Source organism: Eptatretus burgeri, chromosome 15 (genome assembly GCF_056783735.1).
Source record: "Eptatretus burgeri isolate ZD-2024b chromosome 15, Ebu_testis_v1, whole genome shotgun sequence".
NCBI lineage: Eukaryota > Metazoa > Chordata > Myxini > Myxiniformes > Myxinidae > Eptatretus > Eptatretus burgeri.
Window position 1 is genome coordinate 32596864 of NC_140975.1, and position 27558 is coordinate 32624421.

Below are 27558 nucleotides of genomic sequence, written 5' to 3' on the forward strand. Positions count from 1 at the left end.
GAGCACAAACGTGAAGCGCTCATAAAACTGTCAACAACAATGATCACTTCACTGTTCAGCCCGATATGAAAATAAGCCAGTTAGCGTCCAGCTGCTGTTAGTTAGAGCTGCTGGACGGGGTGTCGAATGTTGATGAAGAAAAAAAGGCGGGCGTCGGCGTCCGTGAAAGCAACACCATGCATGAATGCTTGTCGTCAAGAGAAAAAGCTTTCCATAAGAGAGGGGATCTACTCTTTACCCTTCTCAACGCATCACATTTAGAATCCCACCAGACATGGTGATGGGTCTATCCTGGACATGCAGTTAGGGAAATAACTATCTGAGGACCTTTTTTTTTTGTATACCTTGTCGAGGCTCGTATGAGAGCTAACGCACAACTCACAGCAAGGGGGCATGAGACGAGGGGCAGGAGTGGAAGGGACAAAACAGTGGGGAACAGACACATTAGGTGAACTGTGGAAGGGAGAGAGATGGGGATGGACGGGGAACATGGCGAAGAGAAGATGGACATTACAGGGACTTTCAGGAAGGAAAGCAAGGGAATTGAAGGAAGTGGGCTTGGGTGGATTATCGGGGGTAGAAAAGATCAAGGATTTGGATGGGGGAAGATAAGAGGTGGTGGTGAACAGCTGTTTTGAAAGCCTGGAGGGAAGAATGGGAAAGAATAGAGTGAGGAAGTTTATTACAAAGGCGGGAAAAAAGAGGAACGAAAGAGTGAAAATGAGCAGTGATTCGGGATTTTGGTAGTTTTACCAGAAGGGGGTTGTTGGCAGACCTTGAGCGCCCTGTGGAAATGTGGTGGGGACAAATCGCAGAGAGAGCAGGGGGGGGCAAGGCTGGAGAGGAGTCGGTAGAAGACAGAAAGACCACCAACCAACCTGTGGTGATTGAGTGAGAGGCCCAAAGACTCAGCTTCATTGCGGGAGATGCCGATGATCTTAAATGCCCTGGTTTCGACAGCGTGAAGCCGAGAAAGGTGGGAGGCACGAGCACCAGCCCAGAGGGGAGAGCAGTACTCCATCAGGGTACGGACAAAAGCTTTGTAAGTGGTCAGGAGCTCAAGAGGGCCGAGGAAGGACTTTGCACAACGGAGGATTCCCAGTCGGCGACTGGCTTTTGAGGCGAGGTTGGAAATGTGACTTTCCCAGGAAAGGTCATGGCAGATAGTGAGACCCAGAAGCTTGAAAGAAAAGACTTCTTCCAGAGGATTGTTGAGAAAGTGGATGGGGGGGTTTTCTAAACGGTCCTTTCGAAGAGACATAGTGAGAGTGTGAGATTTGTCTGGATTGAAAGACATGTTCCACGTGTTGGACCAGTTTGTGATTTTATCCAGATCTGCAGTGAGCGAAGAAGCTGCTGCTTGCCGGTCTGAGGGATGACAGATGGTACGGCAGAGGGTGGAGTCGTCAGCAAAGAGATATAGAGGATTTTCCAGAGAGTCGGAGAGATCAATGATGAAAACCAGAAAAAGAACAGGGCCCAGAACGCTACCTTGAGGAACTCCAGCCAGCACAGGAAGAGGGGATGAAAGAACTCCATTTAGGGCCACACCTGGATGTTGGAATGCATTCATCGGTTCGGATTCTGAAATCCGCAACACTATATATAAATAGAATACATGCGCGCACATGCACAAACACATTCATATTAGTTGGGTCATCCAATCAAGATCGGGGTTATTTAGACTTTAGTAAACCACCAAGAACATTGACATTTGAAGCTGTAGCAAAAACGAATGCGGGAGTACACCACTGCAATGTTCGGCCAAATGGCCTTATTTCCTTGTTTGGGATCAGTTCCTCCTCAGTCTCCTGTCATTTTTAAAAAATATGATTTTCAGACAAACACACATGCGGAAACATGCGGAGGATTTTGTTCTGGGTGGGAGGGGGGGAGTTGTGCCCAGGACCTAACCCTGGGTACCCCCAGCAGCCAGCATGTATGCAAACTCTGGTGGAGATTTGCTCAGCCATACAGGTGAAAATCATCAGTTGATTCCCCATCTTCCAATGTGATGAGGCAAAGGCACAAGCCAAGCTCCACTCCTCTCACTGCCGACCCCGACGTACAATGCTCAATCGCCCAGTGGCATTATTTTTTGTATTCTGTTCGATTTGATTAATAATTGCAATTTTTTTATTGTGATGTTGACCTTGCTTGTGTTAAAATAATGTGTTGGAGCAAATTTCAGGGCAATTAGCTCGGGTATGTAATTGTAGAAAAAAATCAATGAAAAGGCTTCTCAGAATTAATAACTTGCTCTTATATAGGAATATGTGTGCACACTTTCTTCGTGGGTTATCACACTGATACCTCCTTTTCCACCCTGCACTAGTTTCTATGTATATACTTATTAAGAATATACTCTATTTGTGAAAGATAAGTTAGAGGAGCAGCAGTACCAGATTTATTCCGAAGAGAGGTGTGAAGCTGTACCTTCCACAGGATTAAAGGAAACGCCTTCAGTTCCAGGGAAATGGAAACTCTACGTCATCAGGAGGGATGGATTTTGAGCAACAACATACTTATCAGGAAGACGAATGGTGAGTAAAAGTTATCCATAACTTGGTGATGCGGGTAAAAGTTCAAGTTTTCATACACTTGTTGATGCACGTGTAAGAGTTCAACAGAAGTTGCACAAGACAGGTACTTCGAGGGAGATTGATAAGGCTACTGCAGCACAACTAGTTTTATTTCATACTTAACTGGCCTTTTACTCTGGAACACAACATGCCATTCAAATGGTTGGTTTTTGCAAAAGTGTAAATATTTCCACTCGGTGTTTGGGTGAAGCAAGAGGAGCTCTGGAGGCTAGATGGGATAGTGGGGTCATGTACATTTTGGGGTGGGTACAATTCAAAAAAACGCATTTGAGAAAAGGATTGAAAATGGGAGGAAGGTCTAGACAAGCAATGATTGTGGTGAAAAGGTGGATAAGGAATATATGGGGGTAGAGGGAAGAAGGGAGGGGCAGGCAGAGCCAGACTATTGCATCATTAGTTTCGAAACTTACTTTAAATTGTATGATGCATTAATTTGAAATTGCTCATTTATATTTTTTTTAACTGGGGAAAAATGTTGATGCTTGCATTATTTATTTGTGGAATTCAATGTCATCTTATTTCAACAATGCTGTAGATTAAAGGGAGTGGGGTCATAAATTTTCCCTTCTGAAATTAAAAAAAAATTCTTTAATAGAATTTGCAGGCTCCTGGAAGAATTGTAACACCAATGCACGCATGAAGACAAACAGATTGGACAACACTGGATTTGACTTCAGACATACAGGTGGCGACTTTGTGGAGGAAGTGACACAATTTCTTGGAACACATTGGGTGTCGGCGACACCATCTTGTAGCTTTGCTTTTCTCTCTCGTCAGTGGGACAATTGAGGAGAAAGTATCATCACTCTCCCAACCCCCCCCCCCCCTCCATGGGATACTAACCCAGGGGTTTGTCCATGCTCTATCCTCCAAATGCTGACCTTGAAGCAAGGAAGCAGCATGTACCATTTTTGAAGTCTTGGGTATGACTTGGCCAGGGTTTGGCTTGAACCGCCGACCTCCCAGACTCGGAGCCTACATTCCAACCACAAGTCCAAGTCAAGTCATTTGTGATCTATATTCACAAATGTGATCTATATTCCCATGGTATCAAGAAACTCATCATCCCTGAGAAGAATGTATGAGGCTGGGTGTGGAAGCAGGCTGACCAGGTGTCCCCAAATTAACAGGATCGTCCTTTTTAAAATTATCATTATTTTTTTTAACCCAAAATGTCCCATGTCCCACTTCGTACCTTTCCTAGACGCCATTTGTTTCATTTTTTTTCAGCACTGTAAACAATATTTTAAAAAGGAAATCCGCAGTGCAGGTGCATACGCCTCCATCATGGCAAACAGTGTACTATCAATAAGGCCAGGCAGCAGTCGGAAACCATGCAATAGCATCATGGCACTCATCACATGGGAGTAATATAAGCATTACTTAATAGGTTCAATTGCTTTGATATTTTAAAAATTATTTGCAAATGAGGTTAAGTGTCTGTGGAAAAAGTGATGACAGAAAACAGTCGTCAAAACTGCACTAATAATGATTTTTTTTTTACTTTAGCAATGTACATTTTCATTTCATAACATTTATTCGTTCAGATCTTGGTGATATAAAAACATGTTCCGACAATTTAAAGGATATGAAGATGCAAAATAAAACGTACAAAAGTACACTTCCACCAATAACATGTATATTCACAATAGGTTCGAAGACCACACAAGTTGAGATTCACACCATTATAAATATTTTTTGCACAAAACTAGTTTGAATTGTTCATTAACTCTATGCTGCAAGTTCTGTCACTTGTCACCAAAGATTCGCTATCTCGACAGAACATGTGCGAGGCATCGTTTACTTCACTCGGAAAGCTACGACATCAAACTTGAACATGTTGCTGTCCTACAATGCAGCCCAAATGTCCTTCTCACGTGTTTAATGGAATACTGGTCTTGGTGAAGACTTTAATGTATCTAGGTCAGGAGAGCCCATATTGAAAACTCTTAACGATTTGTAGCATTTTAAATGACAGATTTGATCAAACCACCTTTGCATTAACTCTTCATTGTTGTTTCTTCTGTAAATTCATTCAACAGCAAGTGTAAACTACCCTTTAGAAAAAGAAACCGATGCTGAAATAGTGCTTGTAGATCAGTACGCTCAAGCCATCAGGGAATATTTAATTACTTATTAATACAAATATCGATCGAAGCTCATGGAAGTTTGCACTAATAGGATTGGGAGCAAATAGGAAAGACAGAACGGGGACTGAAAGGAAAGTGATGGGAAGAAACGTATGGAATCGCAAGAGCACAACGGGATTCTGGAGGAAATAACTCAAGATGACAGATTCACAAACATCGTACTTGAGGAGGAAAACGAAAAAACCAGGGTCTTCAGTAGTTCCTGGTTGAATGTTATATGTGACTGAGAATCATAATTTGGATATTTGTTTGACTACAAATAGCTTTGCTCGTTTGTTTTTGGGTTGTTTTTTTTAAACCATAAACGAAGAGATAATAACACACGTGGGATTTTGTCTGTAAATAGGGATAGAAAGAGAAGGAAGATTATTTCCATTTGAGTAATTAGCACTGGCTTCGGTGACATGTCGGCTAAATATTTGCCAATTTGTTGTGCACTCTGCCATGGAGTGACTGAGTCAAATATCAAGTTTATTTTATTTTATTTTTGTATACAGAGTTGAGGTTCGTGGAAGAGTGAGAACAGAACGGATCAGGAAGCAACAACAAAAAGAACAGTAGAGAGAGAGGGGAAAATCACCAAAAGCAAGGATGAAGGACAAAATAGAGGAAGACTTGGACAAATAAGAGATGTGGGGAGGAATGAGGGGCAGGGGAGGATGCATGGGGTGTACAAGATGGATGCAGAAGCAAACTTTCAGGAAGGAGAAAAGCTGGAAATTTGGAAAGAGGTGAGCTTTGGGTGTATGGGGATGGGGTTAACGAGGCTAGCAAAGATCATGGTTTGGGATGGGAGATGATCTGAGATAGTGGTGAACAACTGTCTTTAAGACCTGAAGGGAAGAATGAAATTGAAGAAAATGTGGAAGTTTCTTGTACAGGTGGGAAAAAAGGGATGAATGAGTGGAGGTGAGCAGTGATTCTGGATTTTGGGAGTTTCACCAGAAGGGGGTTTCTGGTGGTCAGTCTACCTACAGAAACTTGGAAAAGGGGGGGGGGCAATGTATGGAAAGGGCAGAGGGTGCAAGGCCATAAAGAAGTGGTAGAAGACAGACCACTGACCTGCCTGCGATGGGAAAATGATAGGTCCATCGACTCGGCTTCATCGTGGGAGTTTTCAACAATCTTAAAGACCTTGGTTTCCACTGTGTTAAGCTGAGCAAGGTGTGAGATGGGAGTGCCAGCCCAGAGGGGAGAGCAATACTCTATCAAGCTGTGGATGAAGGCCGTGTGGGTGGATAAGTGTTCAGGTGTGCCAAAGAGGACATTGTATGATGGAGGATGCCCAGTCAACGGGTGGCTTTGGAGGCCAACTTAGAAATGTTGTTTGCTCAAGGAAGATAGTGGCTGATGGTGAGATTCAAGAGTTTGAGTGACTGAATTTCCTCAAGAGGAATGTTAAGAAAGTGGATGGGAAGGTTTGCTATGAGAGAGATTGAGAGAGATGGTGAGAGCGTGAGAGTTGTCAGAATTGAAAGACTTAATCCAAGTATTTTACCAACTTGTGATTCTATGAAGGTCTGAAGAGAGGGAAGAAGCTGCCTGTCTAGCTGAAGAATGAGGGATGTCATAACAGAATTTTTGAGGGTGGTTTTTGCACCCTGTTTTTGTAATGCGGTGATGTTGGTTGATTTCCAAGCAGATATAAAATGCAGATTTCCAAGCAGATATAAAATGCAGATTTCCAAGCAGATTTGACCTCGGTCAAATGATATTGCGAAAATGGCAGAGGGAGGACGTGCAAGAGCAGCAGAGCAGGTTTTTATGACATGCGAGCTGATCCTGTCTAGTCCAGTTGCAGAATCAGAGATGGGGATTGCCAGAAACTTCTCCATCTTCTTAGTTGCAAAAGACAGAGGCCAGGAGCAGTTTAGTGTGATTGGATATGGTGGGTACAGAAAGTGAGAGGTTGGGGACAGATTTGGAAGCAAATACAGAATTGAGGCATTCTGCCTTCTCATGAGTGGAGTCGGCTGTCATTCCATTTGAAGGGAAGGGATGGAAGGGGAACATACTTTGGAGACAGACTTGACAAGGTGCCACCAGGTTTTAGAGGAGGTAGACAAGTTTGTAAGGTCAATCTTGAGATTGGACAGATTTTGTTTTCTGGCCCTCTTGAGACTGGACACACACTTGTTGCGGAGTTTTTGGAATTATCTGAGATTGCCTTTGGTTGGGTTTGCTTTCCAGGAAGTGAGCTATTTTTATATATTTTTTGAATGTTTAATGGCCTGTTGTAGTTAAATTTTAATGAGATATTGCAGAAGAAAGTATGTCGTCCTTGGTGGGGTGAAGCAATATAGTTTGTGATCATAATAGGGGTGTGGAGGGCGATTATTTCAAATGATGAGCAACTCACCCACAAAGGTATTCAACATGTAATCCATGCCTATACAGTATCTCCATCCATCCATTTCTCTCTATCTATGAGGTGAGGTCAGGTTCCGAGCCCCTGAAGCATTCCAAAGGCGAGGATTACATTGTGGGTGGTGTTGTCATAGCTTTCCCAGCAGGAATTAAGGCAGCAACTTGTCCAGAGTGTTGGCAGCAATTGCCTGCTCTTTGCTAAAGGTACCTTAAGCATCCAAGCTGTCATGCATCAGCAGCAGTAATAGTTCGAGCATCCGCTTTGAGTCTGGGAGGTCTGGTTCAAACCCCAGCGGAGTCACACCAAAGACTTTTTTTAAATGGTACGTACTGCTTCCTTGCTTGATGGACAGGGCACAGGCAAACAGCCATAGGCTAGCAACCATTGTGCCTGCTTGATGGGCCCAATTCCCTCCTCCTGCTTTACAGTTCCTTGTAAGGGAACTCATATCTTATAACTAATGCTTGCAGAGAAGTCATATCCATCAGGTGACTTACTCATTGACAAAACACCCTCCCTGCAGAAGCAGCAGGATGACATATGTATTAAAATCCCAGGAAAAGTAGATTTTCAAAAATATAAAGCCTTGTGTGTAGGTGTTGATGTACTTCTCCCTCCGCCACCCCCACCACCTTGTTTATAGATATGAGAGACCGTTCAAGATGGCCACATTGCCTACAAATGGAAGGATGCAGCTTGCTGTGTTCCACTTCTTCCTAAAATCATCAACATCGTTCAGTATAAAAACAGCAAATTTTCTTTATCAACCATGATGGATGCAGTGAACAAGGAGTGGCGAATATTGGTGGTGTACATTTGTTTTGCAAATTTATGCTGAACTTTTTTTTATGTTTGACAACGTCACTATCTGGGATGTTATCAAATTCCATCAGTAAGTGGAATCTATATACATATATATATATATATATATATATATATATATATATATATATATATATATACATACATACATACATACATACATACATACATACATACATACATACATACAGGGTGTCCCAAAAGTCACCTTGGGATTTAGAAATTAAATAATTTATGATTATTTTTATACCAAAAGAAAATTTACAAAATGGAGATAAATTTGCTTTATTTATGAAAAATGATGCAGCTTAGATGTCCTCCATTTTCGGCTTTGCAGAGACGGGCTCTTTCAGCAGCATTTTCCATAACAGCGGACAATAACTGGTTGCAGCCCTCTAATTTCTGCACAGATGTTGTCCTTGAGCTGCTGAATTTGATGGGGCTTATTGATGTATACACGCTCCTTCAGGTAACCCCAAAGAAAATAATCGGGAGGCGTCAAATCAGGAGAACGTGATGGCTAAGAAATTTCTGAATTTCACGAAATTATTCGGTGTCCATGCTCTTTGGGTGAGAATAATTGATCGATGAAATTTAAAATAAAATTCCATGATTTTGGTTCTTTGTTCAGTTGTGAATTTTTCCATGGGTAATTTCCAAATGTTATAAATTCTGAAAAGAAAAGAATAACAAATTATTAAAAAACAAATGTTATTTAATTTCTAACTCACGGTGACTTTTGGGACACCCTGTATGTATGTATATGTATATGTATATATGAGGTGCCGCGAGGAGGAGTGATGTAAGGGACATATCGGCCATTTTGGAGTTGATGCCATATAGCACTATTTTAACCCTCACCCTATCATCTGAGCCTATCATCATCATATCATTAAAACATGTCGCTTACATCACTCCTCTTCGTGGGGCCTCATAAATATATATATATATATATATATATATATATATATATATATATATATATATATATATATATATATATATATATATATATATATATATATATATATATATATATATATATATATATATGTGTATATATATATATATATATATATATATATATATGTGTATATATATATGTGTATATATATATATGTGTATATATATATATATATATATATATATATATATATATATATATATATATATATATATGCATGCCTGGTGTTGGCTTCATGGTTAGGGTGGTGGGCTTGGAATCCGAGCGTCCTGAGTTTAAACCCCGCTCAGTTGTTGAATTAATACCAGGTGGGGTTAACTCGACCTGTCATCCTTCCAAGGTCAGCAAAATGAGTGCCAGCATGCTGGTATACTGTGTTGGAGTGGCGACCTGTCCAGGATTGTACCCACTAGCCAAGGAGACTGCTTAAGCAGCACCAATGCTCTGCACAGAGTGTCGTCCCAATGGATGGATATACGTATTTTTTTTTATTGAGCTTCATGATCCAACTTGAAGCTGTTGCAGATTACAGTTCCCAAGCTGATTGGTCATGTTCAGGAGGAACACAAACCCTAGGTATTTATCAAAAGTCGAGAAAACGCAGCGAATCAAGAGCTTTTTCAAATATTTGTCATGTCCACACTTGTAATTTCTGAAATTGTACTTTCATCTCCTAGGAGAGCAAGAAAACAATATCTGTCCAACCCCAGGTTTGAACTTTCAGACTTTTCACCCTCCCCTAAATAATATAATCGATAATTTCAGCAGAAAATTAGAATGGCACTCAGTAGAGCGCATATCTCCACCAGGTGGGCAGTTTACATTTTGTATCCCACTGATAGGCTGGATTTGCATCCAAATCTCCACCAAAATGTAATCGACTTGTTCTTGTCACCTACCAAACTTGCCCACCAAGTTTTATTATCACCCATCCATAGCGTTCAGATATCGCTTATGACCCTATTCCTCAATGGTGAAGAACCACGAGAAATTCTAGTATCTGGATTCGGATCGTCCCCAAAATCAAATCGATTCGTCCTTATCACACACCTGTGTCCACCAAGTTTTGTCCAAATCTTTCCACTACGTTTTGAGGTATCCTGCTCACAGACAAAGACAAATAAACTGGTAGGAATAAATAACCTCTATCCACCTTGGGGAGTGGAGATAATTGCCAATCTGCGTGGGCGACAAGAGAAGTCAAAACAAATAAGAAACAATACCATAAATGGTCATTGTTCCGCTGTGAATAAAAGAAGCTAATGTTTTGGGCCTTAACCTTTTGTCGGAGCAAAATAGAAAGACATTAAGGTGGCAGTTGGTAAAATAAGACTTCCCCAAATGATGTCATCACTGACTTGTTTGGGATGGGGAACGCCAATTGGGCAGCGGTGTGCACGTCATATGTGATGTATTGCTTAAAGTGAAACGTCATGAGTGACATGTTGGTGAAGAGGGAGGTAGAATGAGAAGACAAAAGGGAGGGAGGGAGAGAGAAGAAAGAGGGGGGAGGGGAGGAGGTGAGTGGGAGAAGGGGGGAAGATGGGGAATGAGAGGGGAGAAAACGAATTGGAATATGAAGAATGAGAAAGGAAATGGACTTAAAGAAAACAAACAACAAAAAAAAACAGGGGTGAATATGATCCTGAATAGGCACGGTTTAGTGGAAAGAAATCATTTCATTCAAGCTGTTTGGTGCTGGTGTACTAAATTTGTGGATGAAATTGTGTTCCTTGAGTTTCCAGGAGTCATTGCTTCCATGGTAGAGTATCAAACCACAAACAAACATGATGAATAGCATGTCCCACCTGGTTGAAGTAATGAGAAATCGGTTTAAAGATATTGTCATTGTTAGTTCTGACATTGTAGAGATGTTCTGCAAAGCAGTCTCCAAGCTGTCATCCAGTTTCACCAATTTAAAGTTTATTGCAAAGTGAACATGAAAGAGTAGATTACATTGGAGGTAGTACAGGTAAAATTATCCCTGATATTGGTGGTGTACTGTGGTCCAGATATTGATGTCATGGGGTTGATGAGGTCACAGGTATTGCAACTTGTGCAGGGATTTGACTGTTCCAGGTGGTAGATTAGAAGGTAGTGTGCCTTCAACCAGAAAATTTCACAAAGTTTTTGTTTCATTTGAATGAAAAGAGGTTATTGAGAGAAGGTGGAAGTAGTTTCTGTGTTATCCTGTATGATTTTAAAGTTTCTCGGGATAATTATTTTAGCTGCAAGACTGTTGGTTTGATACACCAAAGTGAGGAATTAATTTGCCGTTATCAGGTTTTGTTATTGGAAGAAGATTGTATGTTGATTGGTTGGACACTGTTAAGGACATTTTCCACAAGTGAGTGAGGCCAGCTATGATCTGTGAAGAACCGACACATTTCACTGAAACCTGGTTAGCGCCTTGTTAAAGTCTGTCTGGAGTATGCTCCCCCTCAAATCCTTCCTTTTCTTAAACGGCCTGATCTCAGATCATCAGTTGGATTCAGAGCAGGTCCTTCGACATGCTGCTTCTGTTCTTCCAACAATGGATGGAAGTCCTCAATGTCAGATATGAGATCAGGGCCATCTCTCTTGACATATCTAGCATTTGATAGTCTGGCACCCTGCATGTTCTCCAAATATCTTGCATGGGTTACTGACTTCCTCTACTCTCATAGCCATTGTGTAGTTCTCAACAGAATCCTTTCATCTCCTCTCCCTGTAAAGGCAGTGTTCTGGGTCCTATTCCTAATCTTCAACTATCTGTCTGACTGGAAAATCCTATTTAACTATTTTATGACCACTCCACCCTCTGCCGTGACATCCCTCATCCTTCAAATATGCAGGCAGGAACCTCTTCCCTCTCTTCAGACCTTGATAAAACCACAAGCTGGTCAAACAATTGGAATATATCTTTCAATCCCAGCAAATCTCACATGCGCACGTGCTCTCTCTCCGAAAAGACTGTCTGGCAAACCCTTCCATATGTTTTCTTAATCCTCTTGTAGTTCAGTCACTAAAACTTTTTGGCCTCACCATCAGCTATGATCTTTCTTGGGGAAACCACAAGAACCCCGAAGTTGGCAAACAAAGCCAGTTGCCGACTGGCCATCCTCTGTCATGCATATTCCTTCCTTTGCACACATGAACTCTTGTTTGCACACAAACCTACAAAGCCTTCGTTTGCAGCCTGATCGAGTACTGCTCTCCCCTTTTGGTTGACACCCCTGCCTCACATCTTGCTCAGCATGATGCCATGGAAACCAATGTCTTCAAGATAATTGGAATCTTCCATGCTGAAGCTGAGTCTATGGGCCTGTTACTTTGCCATCACAGACAGATCAGTGGTTTCAGTGTTCTACCACCTCCTTTCTGGTCTTGCACCCTCTATTCTCTCTCTCTCTCTCTCTCTCTCTCTCTCTCTCTCTCTCTCTCTCTCTCTCTCTCTCTCTCTCTCTCTCTCTCTCTCTCTCTCTCTCTCTCTCTCTCTCTCTCTCTCTCTCTCTCTCTCTCTCTCTCTCTCTCTGTCTCTGTGCCTGGTCTCTTCTGTAGGTATGCTTCTGGTTCTGTAGGATGGTATGCTTACAGGACAGGTTCTGTAGGACAGGTATGCTTCTGTAGGATGCACACAGTCTGCCATCAGCCCTCTTTTGATGAGAATCCCAAAATCCAGGATCACTGGTCACCTCCACTCTTTCAGTCCTCTTCCCCCCCCCCCACTTGTGGAACCATCTTCCACACTCTATTCAGTGTCATTCTTCCCTTCAGGTCTTCAAGACAGCTGTTTACCACCATCTCAGATTATGCCCCATCCAAAACCATGATGTTTTCTTCCCCCATTAACCTGCCCCAAACCCACCTCTGTCCAGGCTTCCAGTGCTGTTGATGTGTTTCCCCCCTCCCCTCTTTCTATTGTTCTGTTGCATCCTGATCCATTCCTTGTTCTAGCTCCTCCACGAGCCTCGACTTTGTGTATAAAAATCACACCCGTGTCTGAAGGAAACGGTTCAGTTTGGCATTTTTAACATGAAATAGGCAAAGCCTAGAAACGAACAAAACCCATTAGAATTACCCTTTAGAACCCATTAGAATTAAACATGGTGTGTTAGGTTCTTGTTCTTCATTTTTGACGGATGTATGGATGGACGGATGGAAGGAAGGACATAGCCAAATATTGAAATGGCTTCACCGCTTAAAAAGGGAAATTTCTCATTCTGAAATAACCTCACCGGCTGTTTACTCACCCAATGCTTTGGTTTAAAAGTCGAACTTAAATTAATCAAAATACAAATTAATGACGTAATAGAAAAAACAAAGAGTAATAATCAGTACTACAACCATGACAGTTGGGCAATAAACACCCACAATGCGCATCGTGTATGAATGATCTGTATAACTAGTAATTGGTGGCCGATGTAGTGATAACAGGATGGAGTGGCTATTTCGAGGTACATTATACATGTGGAAATATAAGGGTGTGTGACCAGTTTTCCATAAGCTTAGGTACAGTATTTTGATACCTTACTAAAAAAAAAAGTGATTCTCCACCCTATCTTACCATGGAGATGGGGTGCAGCATTCCACACCCTCTTACTACTTACTATGGAGAGGGGTGGAGCTTTCCACACCCTCTCACTACTTACTATGGAGAGGGGTGGAGCTTTCCACACCCTCTCACTACTTACTATGGAGAGGGGTGGAGCTTTCCACACCCTCTCACTACTTACTATGGAGAGGGGTGGAGGTTTCCACACCCTCTTACTACTTACTATGGAGAGGGTGGAGCTTGCATCAAGCAAGTACACTTGGATGGATATATATATATATATATATATATACACACATACTAGATGACCCGTGAACCCATTGTGACAGCGGTTGATGAAAAAAATCATTTCAAGAAAAAAATAAAAAAGATAGCTCCAGCGAACTCTACCACTGAGTTTGTTTGCATTGATCAAATAGTCCCGAAGAGTACTTGACTGAATCAGGTATTGATTTTTTAAAATAATTTTTATCGCTGCCCAATTTGAATGAAACTTGATACTGCACACCACAGGTGAATGGTGAGTAAGGTGGCCTTAAAATTTTTGTGCTATTGTGTACCGTTTTGGCTGTATTCCGGGAACATACATACATACATACATACAAGATAAGAATTTTAGTAATATATGAGACGACCCGTGAACCCGTTGGGTTCCCGTAGTGACAGCGGTTGATTGAAAAAAATCATTTCAAGAAAAAAAACAAGATAGCTCCAGCGAACTATACCGCTGAGGTTGTTTGCATTAATCAAATTCTCCCGAAGAGTACTTGAGTGAATTGGGAATTGATTTTTTTAAATAATTTTTTTTGTTGCCCGATTTGAACGAAACTAGATACTGCACACCGTAGGAGAATGGTAAGTAAGGTGGCCCTAAAATTTTTGTGCTGTCGTGTACCATTTTGGCTGTATTTTGGGAACATACATACATACATACATACATACATACATACATACATACAACGGGAGCAGCCGAAAGAGGAAGATATATATATATATATATATATATATATATATATATATATATATATATATATATATATATATATATATATATATACATATAATATATATACACATACATACTGTACATATATAGTAGCCTGGTGTGTTGGCGCAGTGGTTAGGGCAGCGGCTTGGGATCCAAAAGGTCCTGAGTTCAAGCCCCGTTGGGTCACTGAATTAATACACCAGGGGGTTGACTCAGCCTGTCATCCTTCCGAGGTCGGCGAAATGAGTACCAGTATACTGGGCCGGTGTATACCCCGGTTAAAATAGGTGTACCATATCCCTGTGTCGTAAGAGGTGACCAGGGTTGCGTCAGGAAGGGCATCCGGCGTAAAACATGTGCCAAATCACTATGTGGATCATACGGATGATCCGCTGTGGCGACCCTTAACGGGAGCAGCCGAAAGAAGAAGAAGAAGAGGAGACTGTACATATATACAAGATGAGAGTGTTAGTAATAATATAGATATGTATATATATATATATATATATATATATATATATATATATATATATATATATATATATATATATATATATATATATATATATATATATATATATATATACATATATATATATATATATATATATATATATATATATATATATATATATATATATATATATATATATATATATATATATATATATATATATATATATATATATATATATATATATATATATATATATTGGGAAGAAATTAAATGAGTCAGAGACGTAGCTTCTGGACGATCTTTACAGTGACAAGCTTTCGGCCAAATAAGCCTTCTTCTTGGTCTACAAGAACAGCAGGCATGCATTTGAGATCTTCTTCTTTCGGCTGCTCCCGTTAGGGGTCGCCACAGCGGATCATCCGTTGTGATCCGCATAGTGATTTGGCACATGTTTTACGCCGGATGCCCTTCCTGACGCAACCCTGGTCGCCTCTTACAACACAGGGAAATGGTGCACCTATTTTAACCGGGGTATACACCGGCCCAGTACACTGGTACTCATTTCGCCGACCTCGGAAGGATGACAGGCTGAGTCAACCCCCTGGTGTATTAATTCAGTGGCCCAACGGGGCTTGAACTCAGGACCTTTTGGATCCCAAGCCGCTGCCCTAACCACTGCGCCAACACCAGGCTGCATGCATTTGAGATCATGGTACAATATCAATACATAATATATTATTACAGCCCAGGGTTCCGGGCTTGCCACGAGGGGAGGCACTCGAGTTTCTCCCGAATACCCGGTCCTGAGGCCACCAACCACAGATAACTCCGCGGTCTAACTGGCTGTAGTTCTTACACAGCCGTAGTCGCTTGACTTAGGCTACCGGCCCAGCAGGGTTATGCTTCGATGTTTCCGCGATACCTTTCTATTGGCACAGCAACCTAACTTGAGGCCACACCCTTGGCGCTACACCTGGTGATCTGCCGAGTGTAATTGATAGGTGCAGCACCAGCTCACAGAGCAAATCTGGCGGGGGACAACTTCTCGTCGAACTATACTTGTACACTGTGTTGGACCAATGAAAGGACAACTGAGACAGATTGTAAATAACAAACAATTATTTATTTACACACACAAGCAAGTACTGATTGGCAAGAAAGCAAAAGGCACACAAGAGCAGATTTAACAAACACATTCTTTCTTATACAATCTTATTTTCACAAGAGACATTGCCATTATAAGAAAACAGAAGATAATAGAAGAAGAAAACTTAAAGGAGAATAAGAAAACAAGAAGAACTTGATAAGAAAAGAAAAGAAAAGTACGGAGAAAAGAAAAGTCGGGTCGATTATTTTCTCCCTCACCTTACACAGCCCAACGGGGCTGCACCAATCCAAACATACTGGCGAATGGGGGGTGGGTGGAAGGATGGGGAAGATGGGCAGTGGAGAGGCGATGCAACGAGATGCGCAGCCATGTCTCTGAGGTGTCCAGACCCAGTCGGTAAGTTGTCTGGCGTGTAAGATATGTTTTTTTTCTGCTGGGCCCCAGCATCCAGCAGCTCCTCATGAACAAAACCATGCTCTGGTCTCACCACACTGCCCTCCTCCGCACCACGGGCCCCCTCCCTCTCTTCACACACTCTGCACACACCTCTGCCCCTCGCCGGATAAGCATTTTGGTGCCGATGAGGATCAGCTATTCTGCTTCGTCTTCCTCTCCCCCACATGTGACATTTCTGCTCTTCACAGGACAAGCTTTTAGGAGAAGGACAAACTTTGAGCTCCTTTCTGCTCCTCTCAGGGCAAGTTTTTAGGACAAGGACAAGCTCTGAGGTGACTCCGTCGCATCTCTTGCACTCCTGTCCTCTTCCTCCTCATATGGCTTTCTCCCTGTCTCGGCTTGTGTGAGCCTCTTCCTCATTGGTCCACATCTGATGTGGGCATGTGTTCATGATGCAGCTTGTGGAACATGACACTGTTTCTGAAGGAACCATGCCTCACGAGCACCCCCGGCCCCTCCCCTCACACTCGAAGGACGTGGAAAGTGCCCCCAGTCCCTCTCTCACATGCAAACTTTCTCTGTAGAGTCCTGCACTGTACCACACGTGAGGTGCCGTCCCGCAGGCCACGAACACTAAGCTTCATGCTTTGTGCCATGAATGTGTGAAATAAGATAATGTGTGGATGGCATTGCATTAGATTGGGGGGTGGGGGGGTTGGAAAATGAAAACGCGTCACTTTTTCCCCTCCAGGGTGTCTTCTTTATCAATATTTTCAATGAACAAGTTGATTTACTCATAATTTCAGCTTTTAGAAGAGATTTATAAGCACTGGTTTATTATTTTAGTCTAACTAGGAACAAATATCATAGGGAATCACTAACGCCTAAGATAACACTTATTTACACAATCAAATCTGCTAATAATGTCCTTTCCCTGCATGTCCACAGTAAAATATAATGTCCCAGTACTCCATCATCACAAATTTCACTTTTACTGTTTTACTCCCCATCAGAGGAGCTATCTGTATTACTATCTGCAGCATATTCCTGTTCTCCTGTTTCATCATCAGATTCCTCCATTTCTGTTGCATCCCTCTCCAGAACATAAATTAGTTTTTGTGGTAAGATCATTTCATCTGCACACCAGAGTGGTTCTCCATCCTCTTTCCATCCATGTCCTTCCCAGGGTTTGGGGATCTCATATATGGCAACATTTGCCATTTCCCATAGTCTTGTCTGATAATTTGCTCAAGCAACTTGTTCTCTCAAGCAATCCCTACTCGGAGGCAATCTAGCCAGGTCAATGATACTGGATGTTAGACTGTCAACTGAAATGTCCCCATCACACTTTGACTTGAGCATCAAGTTCCGTACTTCATCTACGCTGTCCGATTTGGATTTCCCATACAGTGCACAGGTGAACTTTTCACACCCGATCAGAAGATCATCATCAACATTCCAGTCATCTCCCAAATGCTTCAGGGCATCACAGTGTGCAGGAGATTCCAGTAACAACTTGAGAGGTTTAATCTTTCCAATACCCCTGAAAGAGCTCACTGAATCACAACCGGTGAATGCATGTAGCGCCAGCATCGCCCCTCACATTTGCTCTGTGTGGTGTTTAGAGAGATTTGTAATGTTAATAAGGCGCTTCTTGTTGCCATCACCTGTATCGAAGAGGATAGTAATGACTTTTCCTGGCATGATATCGCAAGATCCAGAATATGTCACTGTCTGGACTCCTCACCCTTGCATACTGGTATCCCTGTTCTGCAGCATACAGAAGATGCAGTAGAGAACAACCCTACTCTCTGTTTCTTCTTGGTTTGACCTCAAATCAGGAATGTGTTCTTCCTTGGCAATGTGTTCAAGAGCCTTCACATAATTTGTACTGTACATGTCAGTACTGACTATGACATCATACTTCTTTGTCTGATTGTACAACTTCACACATATCTGTTTGAATGTATCAGGTATTTCCTTCAAGTAGTAGAACAGGACATTTCCATCTTCTATTGTGAGTACACCAGCATTTGGAAGTTTTTCCTCCATTACTCCCTTTGTGACAAATGAAAATCCTCCTGCCCTGCTTGTCTTTGCGAGGTAACCGTCAGCGGTACCTATGCAGTATGGCACGGGTGTGAGACATAATTTCATTACCTCTGCCATGTTGACTGTGTTGTCTTATGATTTCACGAGAAGCTTGGTAACACTGTTACCCATGTGCTTGTATTCAACCAATTTGCTTTGAAAAGATGTAAGTTTAACCTTCTTTTTTGCACTGGCCATAGTCTTCAAATTGATTTTCTTAATTGGCTCAAAGAAGTTAACTTCCTTCTTCTTTAGTCTTCGCTCTACAAAATTGGACCTTGCTCTGGCCCCTTGCTTCTCAGCTGTAAGGAGATCAGATTCAATGTCAGCTGATACTGCAGCACCTGAGGATATGTTATAGAGTCTGCTTCTGTCAATTTAAGAATCAAATGGGTCTTGGAAGTTGGAAAAGGTCTCCATTGTTATGTTAACATAATGCAGACTTCTCTTGATCTCGGCTTTCGATACATCTCTGTGTTCATCTGATGAATATGTGTGCATGTCTGCCATTGCAAATGTTGCAACCAAGTATTGGGATCGCTCATGTGTAGTGAGAACCCATCTCTGGTAAGCTGCATTCTTCCTTGTAATACCAGAGATACCGGCAACACTAGCCCACCATGGGACTTTGAGTGTTTCATGAACGTTTCTTCCATTGTTTTATCCACATCTGTGCAACATCCAGGCACCATTGATCGAGCCACACTGAATGCTCCTAGTTTCAGCAATTCTCGTGCCCCTGGATGTGTTTGATCAATGTTTGCAATGAATATAGAAAACATTGTCAGATGCCTCGCATAGTTCTGGCCATTGTCTGCAAAGAACAGATCTGGCATGCGTAGAATGCATTCCGCATAGAGCAGAAAGTCATTCCTTTTCACACTTTCGTGAAGTTTCAGTGCAAGCCACACAACATCCATGTATGCCATCCAGAACTGGGCTGTCTTCCCCAATTCACCATTAGCCACCTCCTTCCGAAACTGGCAGTACCTCTGAATGTAACCAGTGATATCTGGGTCAGTGATGCAATCATGAAGTTAATCCTTTGTTGATGAGGATTTAATTTAATTCAGTTTCACTTTGGCTGTTTCTGGTAAGTTGTCAAAAAATTTGCTTTCACCTGTGTGTTCCAGAAACCTTTTGACCAGTAGTCTTTCCAGACTCTCCAACACAGTCTTGTGACGCACCATTGCACGACTGTAGTTTTTGCCATTGAATATACCATACACTGTGCCTGACCTCACAAGCCCAGCTTCAAGTAAAACATCAGTTCGGCCACAAGAGTTCATCTTCTTTACAATTATGTGGAAATAAGCACATGTCAAATGAAACGTTCCAATGAGGATCACATGTTTTTGATACATCTTGAGCTCTTTCTCAATCAAGGGGTATGCTTTCATGCATATGCGATTCTCCTCCTTAGCGATTCTCAAACATTCCTTCACAGTTTTGTACTCTGTGATGGGGTTATGAATCACAGGGTAGTAGCCTATTGTTGTCAGGCATTGTGGTGGATCACCTGTAACAGACACAAAGCCACCCCATCCAGGAACTCCTCTCTCAACATCACACAGAAAAACCCACAGGATGTTTTTAACCTCCGCCATCTTCGAAGATGGATGGAGGTTACTGTTTTCACCCCTTTCTGTTTGTTTGTTATCTTGCCAAAACGAAGTTTTTGCAAGATATGTTAGTCAGCTTGTATGTTTTTTTTTTGTTTCTTTGTTTGTTTGTCTGTAATCACGTGTAAAAAATTCTGCAGACCACAGTTATCATCGGAAATTTTTGTAACTTCGCATATCAGAGGCCTATAGAGGGCCCTTTCAGTGCACAAAATTTTGAAGGTCAAGGTCAAAGGTCAAGGTCACTTTGGCGCAAATCAGGGGAGTCGACGAAACCCTTATTTTTTGAGTAATTTTGATCGGATCGTCTTCAAACTTCATGGGAATATAGTTCATGGTCTGGCGCTCAGCTGATTAATTTTTGGTGGCGATTGGCCTTGACCTTCATATGTTGTTGTTTTTTTTGTCTGTAATCACGTATAAATCACTCTGCAGAGCACAGTTATCATTGGAAATTTTTGTAACTTCGCATATCAGAGGCCTATAGAGGTCCCTTTCAGCGCATACAATTTTGAAGGTCAAGGTCAAAGGTCAAGGTCACTTTGTCGCAAATCAGGGGAGTCGACGAAACCCTTATTTTTTGAGTAATTTTGATCGGATCGTCTTCAAACTTCATGGGAATATAGTTCATGGTCTGGCGCTCAGCTGATTAATTTTTGGTGGCGATTGGCCTTGACCTTCATGGTTAGCGCCTCAGGTCAAACATATTTGACTCCAAGGTCAGATTTTCAAGTTTTAGGAACCATATCGTGTAGGACCTCAAATTGAACACTTCGATGAGTGCTTTCGAGATATGTCAAGCCTGAGATATTATGACATCGTTTGGTGACGTAATGAGGAAAAAGCATATTTTTCATGGTTACTCTGTAGAACGATTCTCATCGGAATCTCTCGTAGGCAGATATTCCTCAAGCAGTCGCTCCTGGTGGATAGCAGCTCTGTTCACCTCAGTGTGACCTTAAAGAAGTCACACGTGGTCACCTTTTGGCAAGATATGGGTCACCCTGCGGGTGACATTGGTTTATTTGTTTGTTTGTTTGTGAACAGTATTACGGAAAAACTCCTTGACGGATTTTGACGAAACTTGGTGGGGGGTTAGGTATGTTCCAAGGATCATGCCATTAAATTTTGGACTTGGTCCCCCCCCCAAAAAAAACGTTGTTGGAGAAAAAAAATTTTTTTTTTGCATTTCTACATGTTTTAAGTGATCTCCAACCCCTCCCCCCCAAAAAGAAATGTTGGAGAAAATAACTATAACTCTCAGCACTATTGACATCATATTTAATGAATAAGATATAAGGTTCACTTGAGTGACCCAGCAGTATTGGCGGCGGAGGTTTTGCACTCTCCCGAGTGCTCCCCCTCGAGTTAACCTCCGACATCTTCGAGGATGGATGGAGGTTACTGTTTTCACCCCTTTCTGTTTATTTGTTTGTTTGTTTGTGAACAGTATTACGGAAAAAACTCCTCGACGGATTTCGACGAAACTTGGTGGGGGGCGGGGGGTGAGGTATGGTCCAAGGATCATGCCATTAAATTTTGGACTTGGTCCCCCCCCCCAAAAAAAAATTGTTAGAGAATTTTTTTTTTGCATTTCTACATGTTTTAAGTGATTTCCAACCCCCCAAAAAAAATTGTTAGAGAAAAAAAAATTTTTGCAACTTTTTTTTCAACAAAATTTAGATTTTTTTTTTTTTTGCATTTTTACATGTTTTAAGTTATTTCCAACCCCCCCCCCCAAAAAAAAATGGAGAAAAGAACTATAACTCTCAGCACTGTTGACATCATATTTAATGAATAAGATATAAGGTTCACTTGAGTGACCCAGCAGTATTGGCGGCGGAGGTTTTGCACTCTCCCGAGTGCTCCCCCTCTAGTTCCACTTTGAAACATTAAAGGCCATAAGACCATCCTCATGTCTATCCTTTCCCATTGCCATGTTTGGGCCACTTCTTATTGTCATGTAACAGTCAGGAAGGTTAGTATCTGGTAGCTCCTTTAACGAACTCTCATTGGTTCTTGGAATGGTTGTACTTTCGGTGTCTGCCACCATTTCACCCACAATATCCTGCAACATTATTCCATGTGCTGTGTGGACTGAACCTGCCCCATACAACTCATTGACAATCACATAAAAATTATCAAACTCAGAGTGAAAAACAGACTGGCTAGTAGGATTGTGGATGATACTTGCAGGTAGAAGAGAAGCACTTTCTTGCACAGCTTTTGCTATTGCTGTCTCAATTTCAAGGCTAAAACGATACCCTTCGCAATGTCCAAACTTGTTTATCAGTGTTAGTAGCTCCTTACTACCAAACATATGGCGAAGTGTCATGCACAGCAGTATATGTTTGGGCATCGTCCACTTCCCATTTGTAACCCTTCTCCAAATGTCCTGACCGATGGATAACACAAGTCTATTGACTCTGATGTTTTCACAGTCTGTACTGCCAGACAGAACAATCTTCAAGAACATTTCTTGTTCTTCTGGAACAACACCTTCAATGTTCTTGAGATATTCCACTGATGGGGGCCATGGCATTTTGTCAGAGTTAATGAAAGACTCTTTGATGCTTTTTCTGAGGGTTTCAGCTGCATGAGTAATACTGTCATTGGTACCTAATTTGTATGCCAGCTTGACTGCATCAGCTGTTTTTGAATATTGCTGAATATGAGTTGTGAGGAATATTTGCCCTTGCCCTTTTCAAAGGATGTAAATGAGATTTTACTTCCAATGTCATGCTTCTGCAGTTTTTCTTTCACCTTTTCAGCTCTATAATGAGGACATTGATATTCTGTTTCATTGATGAATGAAAATTCATCTGCTCATTTACCTGAATATTTTAGGCATTTACAACCAGAAATCCTTCTTGTTCAACTGACATGTTTGAATCTTGAAACTTGATCTGCAGCACTCCAAGGAGCCAGTGCAGAAACTAATGAGACATCTATTCCCTCAGTATTGTCTGCCACCTGTTGTCAGTCAAGTGAAGTGTTCAAACCAGGTGAAGGGTGCATAATGCATCAGTAAATAACAGGTAACTCACTATTTAAAAATAAAAACTTACATTTTTCTCTTATGGAGTGCAATATGTGGGTGATTTTAATAATAGGTTTAATTGTGGCCTATTATCAGTAAAAAAAAATGTATATTAAGCTGATAAATCTCTTCTAGAGGCTGAAATTATGAGTAAATCAACTTGTTCATTTATATTTTAAAATATTGACAAAAAAGACACCCTGGAGGGGAAAAAGTGACGCGTTTTAATTTTCCAATTTCCCACCCCCCATCTAATGCAATTTCAACTGCTTTAAAGCCAGTATTGTTTCCCCCCCAAAAAACGTTGATCGTGACACTTTATCCTTTGGGTACATGTTTTAAAATTTCACCAACTACATAATAAGAAAATAGTAGTCCTAATGAATGCTGAGGGGGGGGGGGGTTGGGGGGTGCATGGTGAGTCCTCCTGGCCCCCGGACTACAACGCATGCCACCCGAACAACCCTTAGACAAGTGGCCAAGGACTATCTACACATGGATTAAAGAAATAACTCGGGTCTTCCACATGTCCATGTATGCTCTCCCCTTGGGATAAGTTTCCAAAACCGTAACATTATATTCCAAATATATAAAATATATACAAAAGGAAACGGCCCTAATGGCTCTCACCCTCCTCAATGAGAGCGAACGTATAATGAGAGTATATATATATATATATATATATATATATATATATATATATATATATATATATATATATATATATATGTACACATGCACATATTCACATACTATTCATTACATACATACATACATACATACATACACACACTGCCTGCATTTTTCAATATGACAGATGAAAAGGATCTTATTCTGAAAAAGTAAAGTGAATGGGTTTATGTACTTTAGAAATTACACATTTACACTAGTGGGGCTTGCTTGCACACTGCAAGCAACTACTCGAGTGCATCCTACTTGTAAAGGTCATAGATACAAGCTCTTTATATATTTGATGAAGTGGTTTGTTGAAAGAGATTTCTATTCAGGAGCACAAGGTTACAATGATATACAAGCCAAAAGACAAACGCAAAATGTTACATATTCACAATTAACTTATGAAACGATGACCAAAAAAATGGGAAGTCATGTGACCCAAAATGCAATATCATTAAATATGCAATATTTCAAGTGTGCTATCATTACTGTGATTACTTGGTAATTAAATTGCTAATTACTATGACTGCTTAGTAATTAGCAATATTTAAAAGGTATCAACATTTTAGCACATCATAGATCAGTGACATAAACATAGGAATCACATGTAATTGCTTCCTTTCTAATGTATAATGTCTGGTTTCCTTCGACTGTTTTAAAAGCCCACTGTGTTTGCATTCTGCAAACGGCTAAATAACTCGAGTAAATCAACAATTGGTGATTAGAATGAGCTATTCATTGAAAAGTTTACAGTTGTAGTAATTTTTATTGTAAATTTTCAGGGATACCCGGCAATGCTTCAGAGAAGATTTGAGAGTTGGAGAGCCGGAAGGCGGGAGAATTGTCGGGGGGGGTGGTAGTGTGGAGGGGGATGTTTGAGAGTTTGAGGGCCAGTGGAAAGGAGAATTGGAAGGCCTGGGGGGGAGGGCAGAAGAAGCGCCGGTGTGGGGGTGGGAAGAGTGGCTGGGCTTGGGAGGCAGGGAAGTTGGCGTGGTTGGACCAGATCAACACCATTGAACCCCACACTCCACAATCCCAAGGGGGTGGTAAGCAAGGCTCAAATTGCAGCCATAGATCCTTTCCACCCAAACACAAACACCCTGACACTTTGCAGTCAAAATTAATTGTTGATAAGATTGCTCAGTGCGTAAAGGAAACTCTTGAAAAGAACATAACCACAAATGAACATAACTAACCCAAACTTTTGGCAAGTCCAGCCATTCTTCCTGTAATTCCCTTAATATAACTTATTCATCATCATCATCATCATCATCATCATCATCATCATCATCATCATCATCATCATCATCATCATCATCATCATCATCATGACCTCGAGCCATTTCGTTCTGAACACATGCAAGCATTAATAACTATGTTGTAGAATACTTGTGTTCGCTCGACCCACTCGTTAAAACATTCCCTCATATTTGCTTTTGGTTTGTTAAGTTTGGGGTAGTTATGTGTCAAAATAGCGAAGTATTATGCTTAAATTGTATTAAGGGAATTGCAATAACGACTAAACTTGCGGGAAGCGAGGATTGGACAAGACGTAATGATGTAAGGCATGACATAATCTGCAAGTTTAAACCAATGATAGCTGGAGACAGAGGCCATGCCCAAAAACTGGCACAATATAATTTAGAATTTAATTTAGCGCTATCATCATTATTAATGGTCATAACAAAAAAAAAAGAAAAAAGTGGACGCTGTTAAACAAGAGGTCTGATTTGGTCTATGTGTCAAGTTTGGTGGCAATTGGCTCAGTAGTATTGGTGTGATCAGTGTTGTACTCAGACAGATACAGACACAGACAGACATAAAATGACATTTAGTTAGTTGATACAGGAAAAGTTAAATGAAGAGGTAGGATAGACCCTCGTTACGGTTTCCTAGCAACCAGTTCCAGTGTAACCTCCATTGTCTTGGATCACATGACCTGCAGTGAGAAGACAGAGTCTGCATCGGCTGACTTTTATTCGCGGATATTTCCGTTGATGAAATTTTCCCGGCAGTTGTGATATTTCCTGGGATATTGGCTTTGAGTTGAATCAGAATACAACATATAAATGTTTAGTACCTTTGGTTAGAAAGAGCTTATTACCTCCACCGCCGAAGGTGAAGGAGGTTACGTTTTCACCCCTTTCTGTCTGTCTGTTTGTTTGTTTGTTTGTTTGTGTGCAGAATATCTCAAAAAGTTGTGCACGGATTTGGATGACATTTTGTGGACACGTTGGGTGTGTGACAAGGACGAACTGATTAGATTTTGGTGAAGATCTGGATCTGCATCCGGATCGGATATTTTTTTAAGTGATTCTTCACCATTGAGAGATCGGGCTAGAGCAATATATAGCACGATAACTCAAAAAGTTGAGGACGGATTCGGATGAAACTTGGTGGATCGGTTGGGTGTGTGGCAAGGACCAATCGATTCGATTTTGGTGAAGATCTGGATACGTTATTTATTTAATTTTCAAGTGATTCTTCACCATTGACAGAAAAGGCCAAAAACGATATAGCACTGTATATCATGATATTTTAACCTCCGCCATCTTCGAAGATGGATGGAGGTTACTTACGAAGATGGATGGAGGTTACTGTTACTTCGAAGATGGATGGAGGTTTTAATGGAGGTTACGAAGATGGATGGAGGTTACTGTTTGTTTGTTTGTTTGTGAACAGTATTACAGAAAAAACTCCTCGACGGATTTCGACGAAACTTGGTGGGGGAGTTAGGTATGGTCCAAGGATCATGCCATTAAATTTTGGACTTGGTCCCCCCCCCCCCAAAAAAAAATTGTTAGAGAAAAAAAAATTTTTTTTTTTTGCATTTCTACGTTTTTAGTGATTTCCAACCACCCCCCAAAAAAAAATTACCCCTCCCCCCAAAAAAATAGAGAAATTTTTTTTTTGCATTTCTACATGTTTTAAGTGATTTCAACCCCCCCCCCAAAAAAAAATTTTGAGAAAATTTTTTTTGCATTTACATGTTTTAAGTGATTTCCAACTCCCCCAAAAAATTGTTACCCCCCCCCAAAAAGGGGAATTTTTTGCATTTCTACATGTTTTAAGTGATTTCCAACCCCCCCCCAAAAAAAAATTGTTTGAGAAAAAAATTTTTTGCAACTTTTCAACAAAATTTCGATTTCTTTTTGCATTTTTACATGTTTTAAGTGATTTCCAACCCCCCCCCATAAAAAATTGTTACCCCCCTCAAAAAAGGGGAAATTTTTTTGCATTTCTACATGTTTTAAGTGATTTCCAACCCCCCCCCAAAAAAAATTGTTCGAGAAAAAAAATTTTTTTGCAACTTTTCAACAAAATTTCGATTTTTTTTATTTTTTTTTTGCATTTTTACATGTTTTAATTAATTTCCAACCCCCCCCCCCTCAAAAAAAAAGGTTGGAGAAAAGAACTATAACTGTCAGCACTGTTGACATCAAATTTAATGAATAAGATATAAGGTTCACTTGAGTGACCCAGCAGTATTGGCGGCGGAGGTTTTGCACTCTCCCGAGTGCTCCCCCTCTAGTTCAAAAATGTATTGGGCCCGATATGTTCTCGTGGATCAGGTATTGCGTGGCGGAGGTATGTACTCCACCGAGTGCCCTAGTATATTGGTTATGTAATTTACATAAAAAGTAATACCTGGCCAAGTTGTAGATGCTAAAAAAACCAAAACTTATGAATAGTAATGTGGTTTATTTATTTATTCATATGCAGCCTGTGACTGTTTGGCT

At 41.0% G+C, this 27558-nt stretch overlaps 1 protein-coding gene across 3 annotated transcripts in view; it reads left to right on the top strand.

Annotated features, from left to right (window-relative positions):
- LOC147011863 (NACHT, LRR and PYD domains-containing protein 3-like) overlaps window positions 1–8871 on the top strand; it is an 89536-nt gene extending 80665 nt beyond the window's left edge. For 2 of the 3 annotated variants that reach the window (XM_085857313.1, XM_085857316.1), the window contains 2 exons: window positions 2446–2543; window positions 7765–8871. In XM_085857313.1, the coding sequence (XP_085713439.1) occupies window positions 2446–2543; window positions 7765–7841 (175 nt within the window). In that variant the 3' untranslated portion in view covers window positions 7842–8871. Of the gene's footprint in view, window positions 1–2445; window positions 2544–7764 lie in introns of those variants that run through there. The other variant, XR_015051749.1, reaches the window with a different exon arrangement.
- The last annotated feature ends 18687 nt before the right edge of the window (window positions 8872–27558 follow it).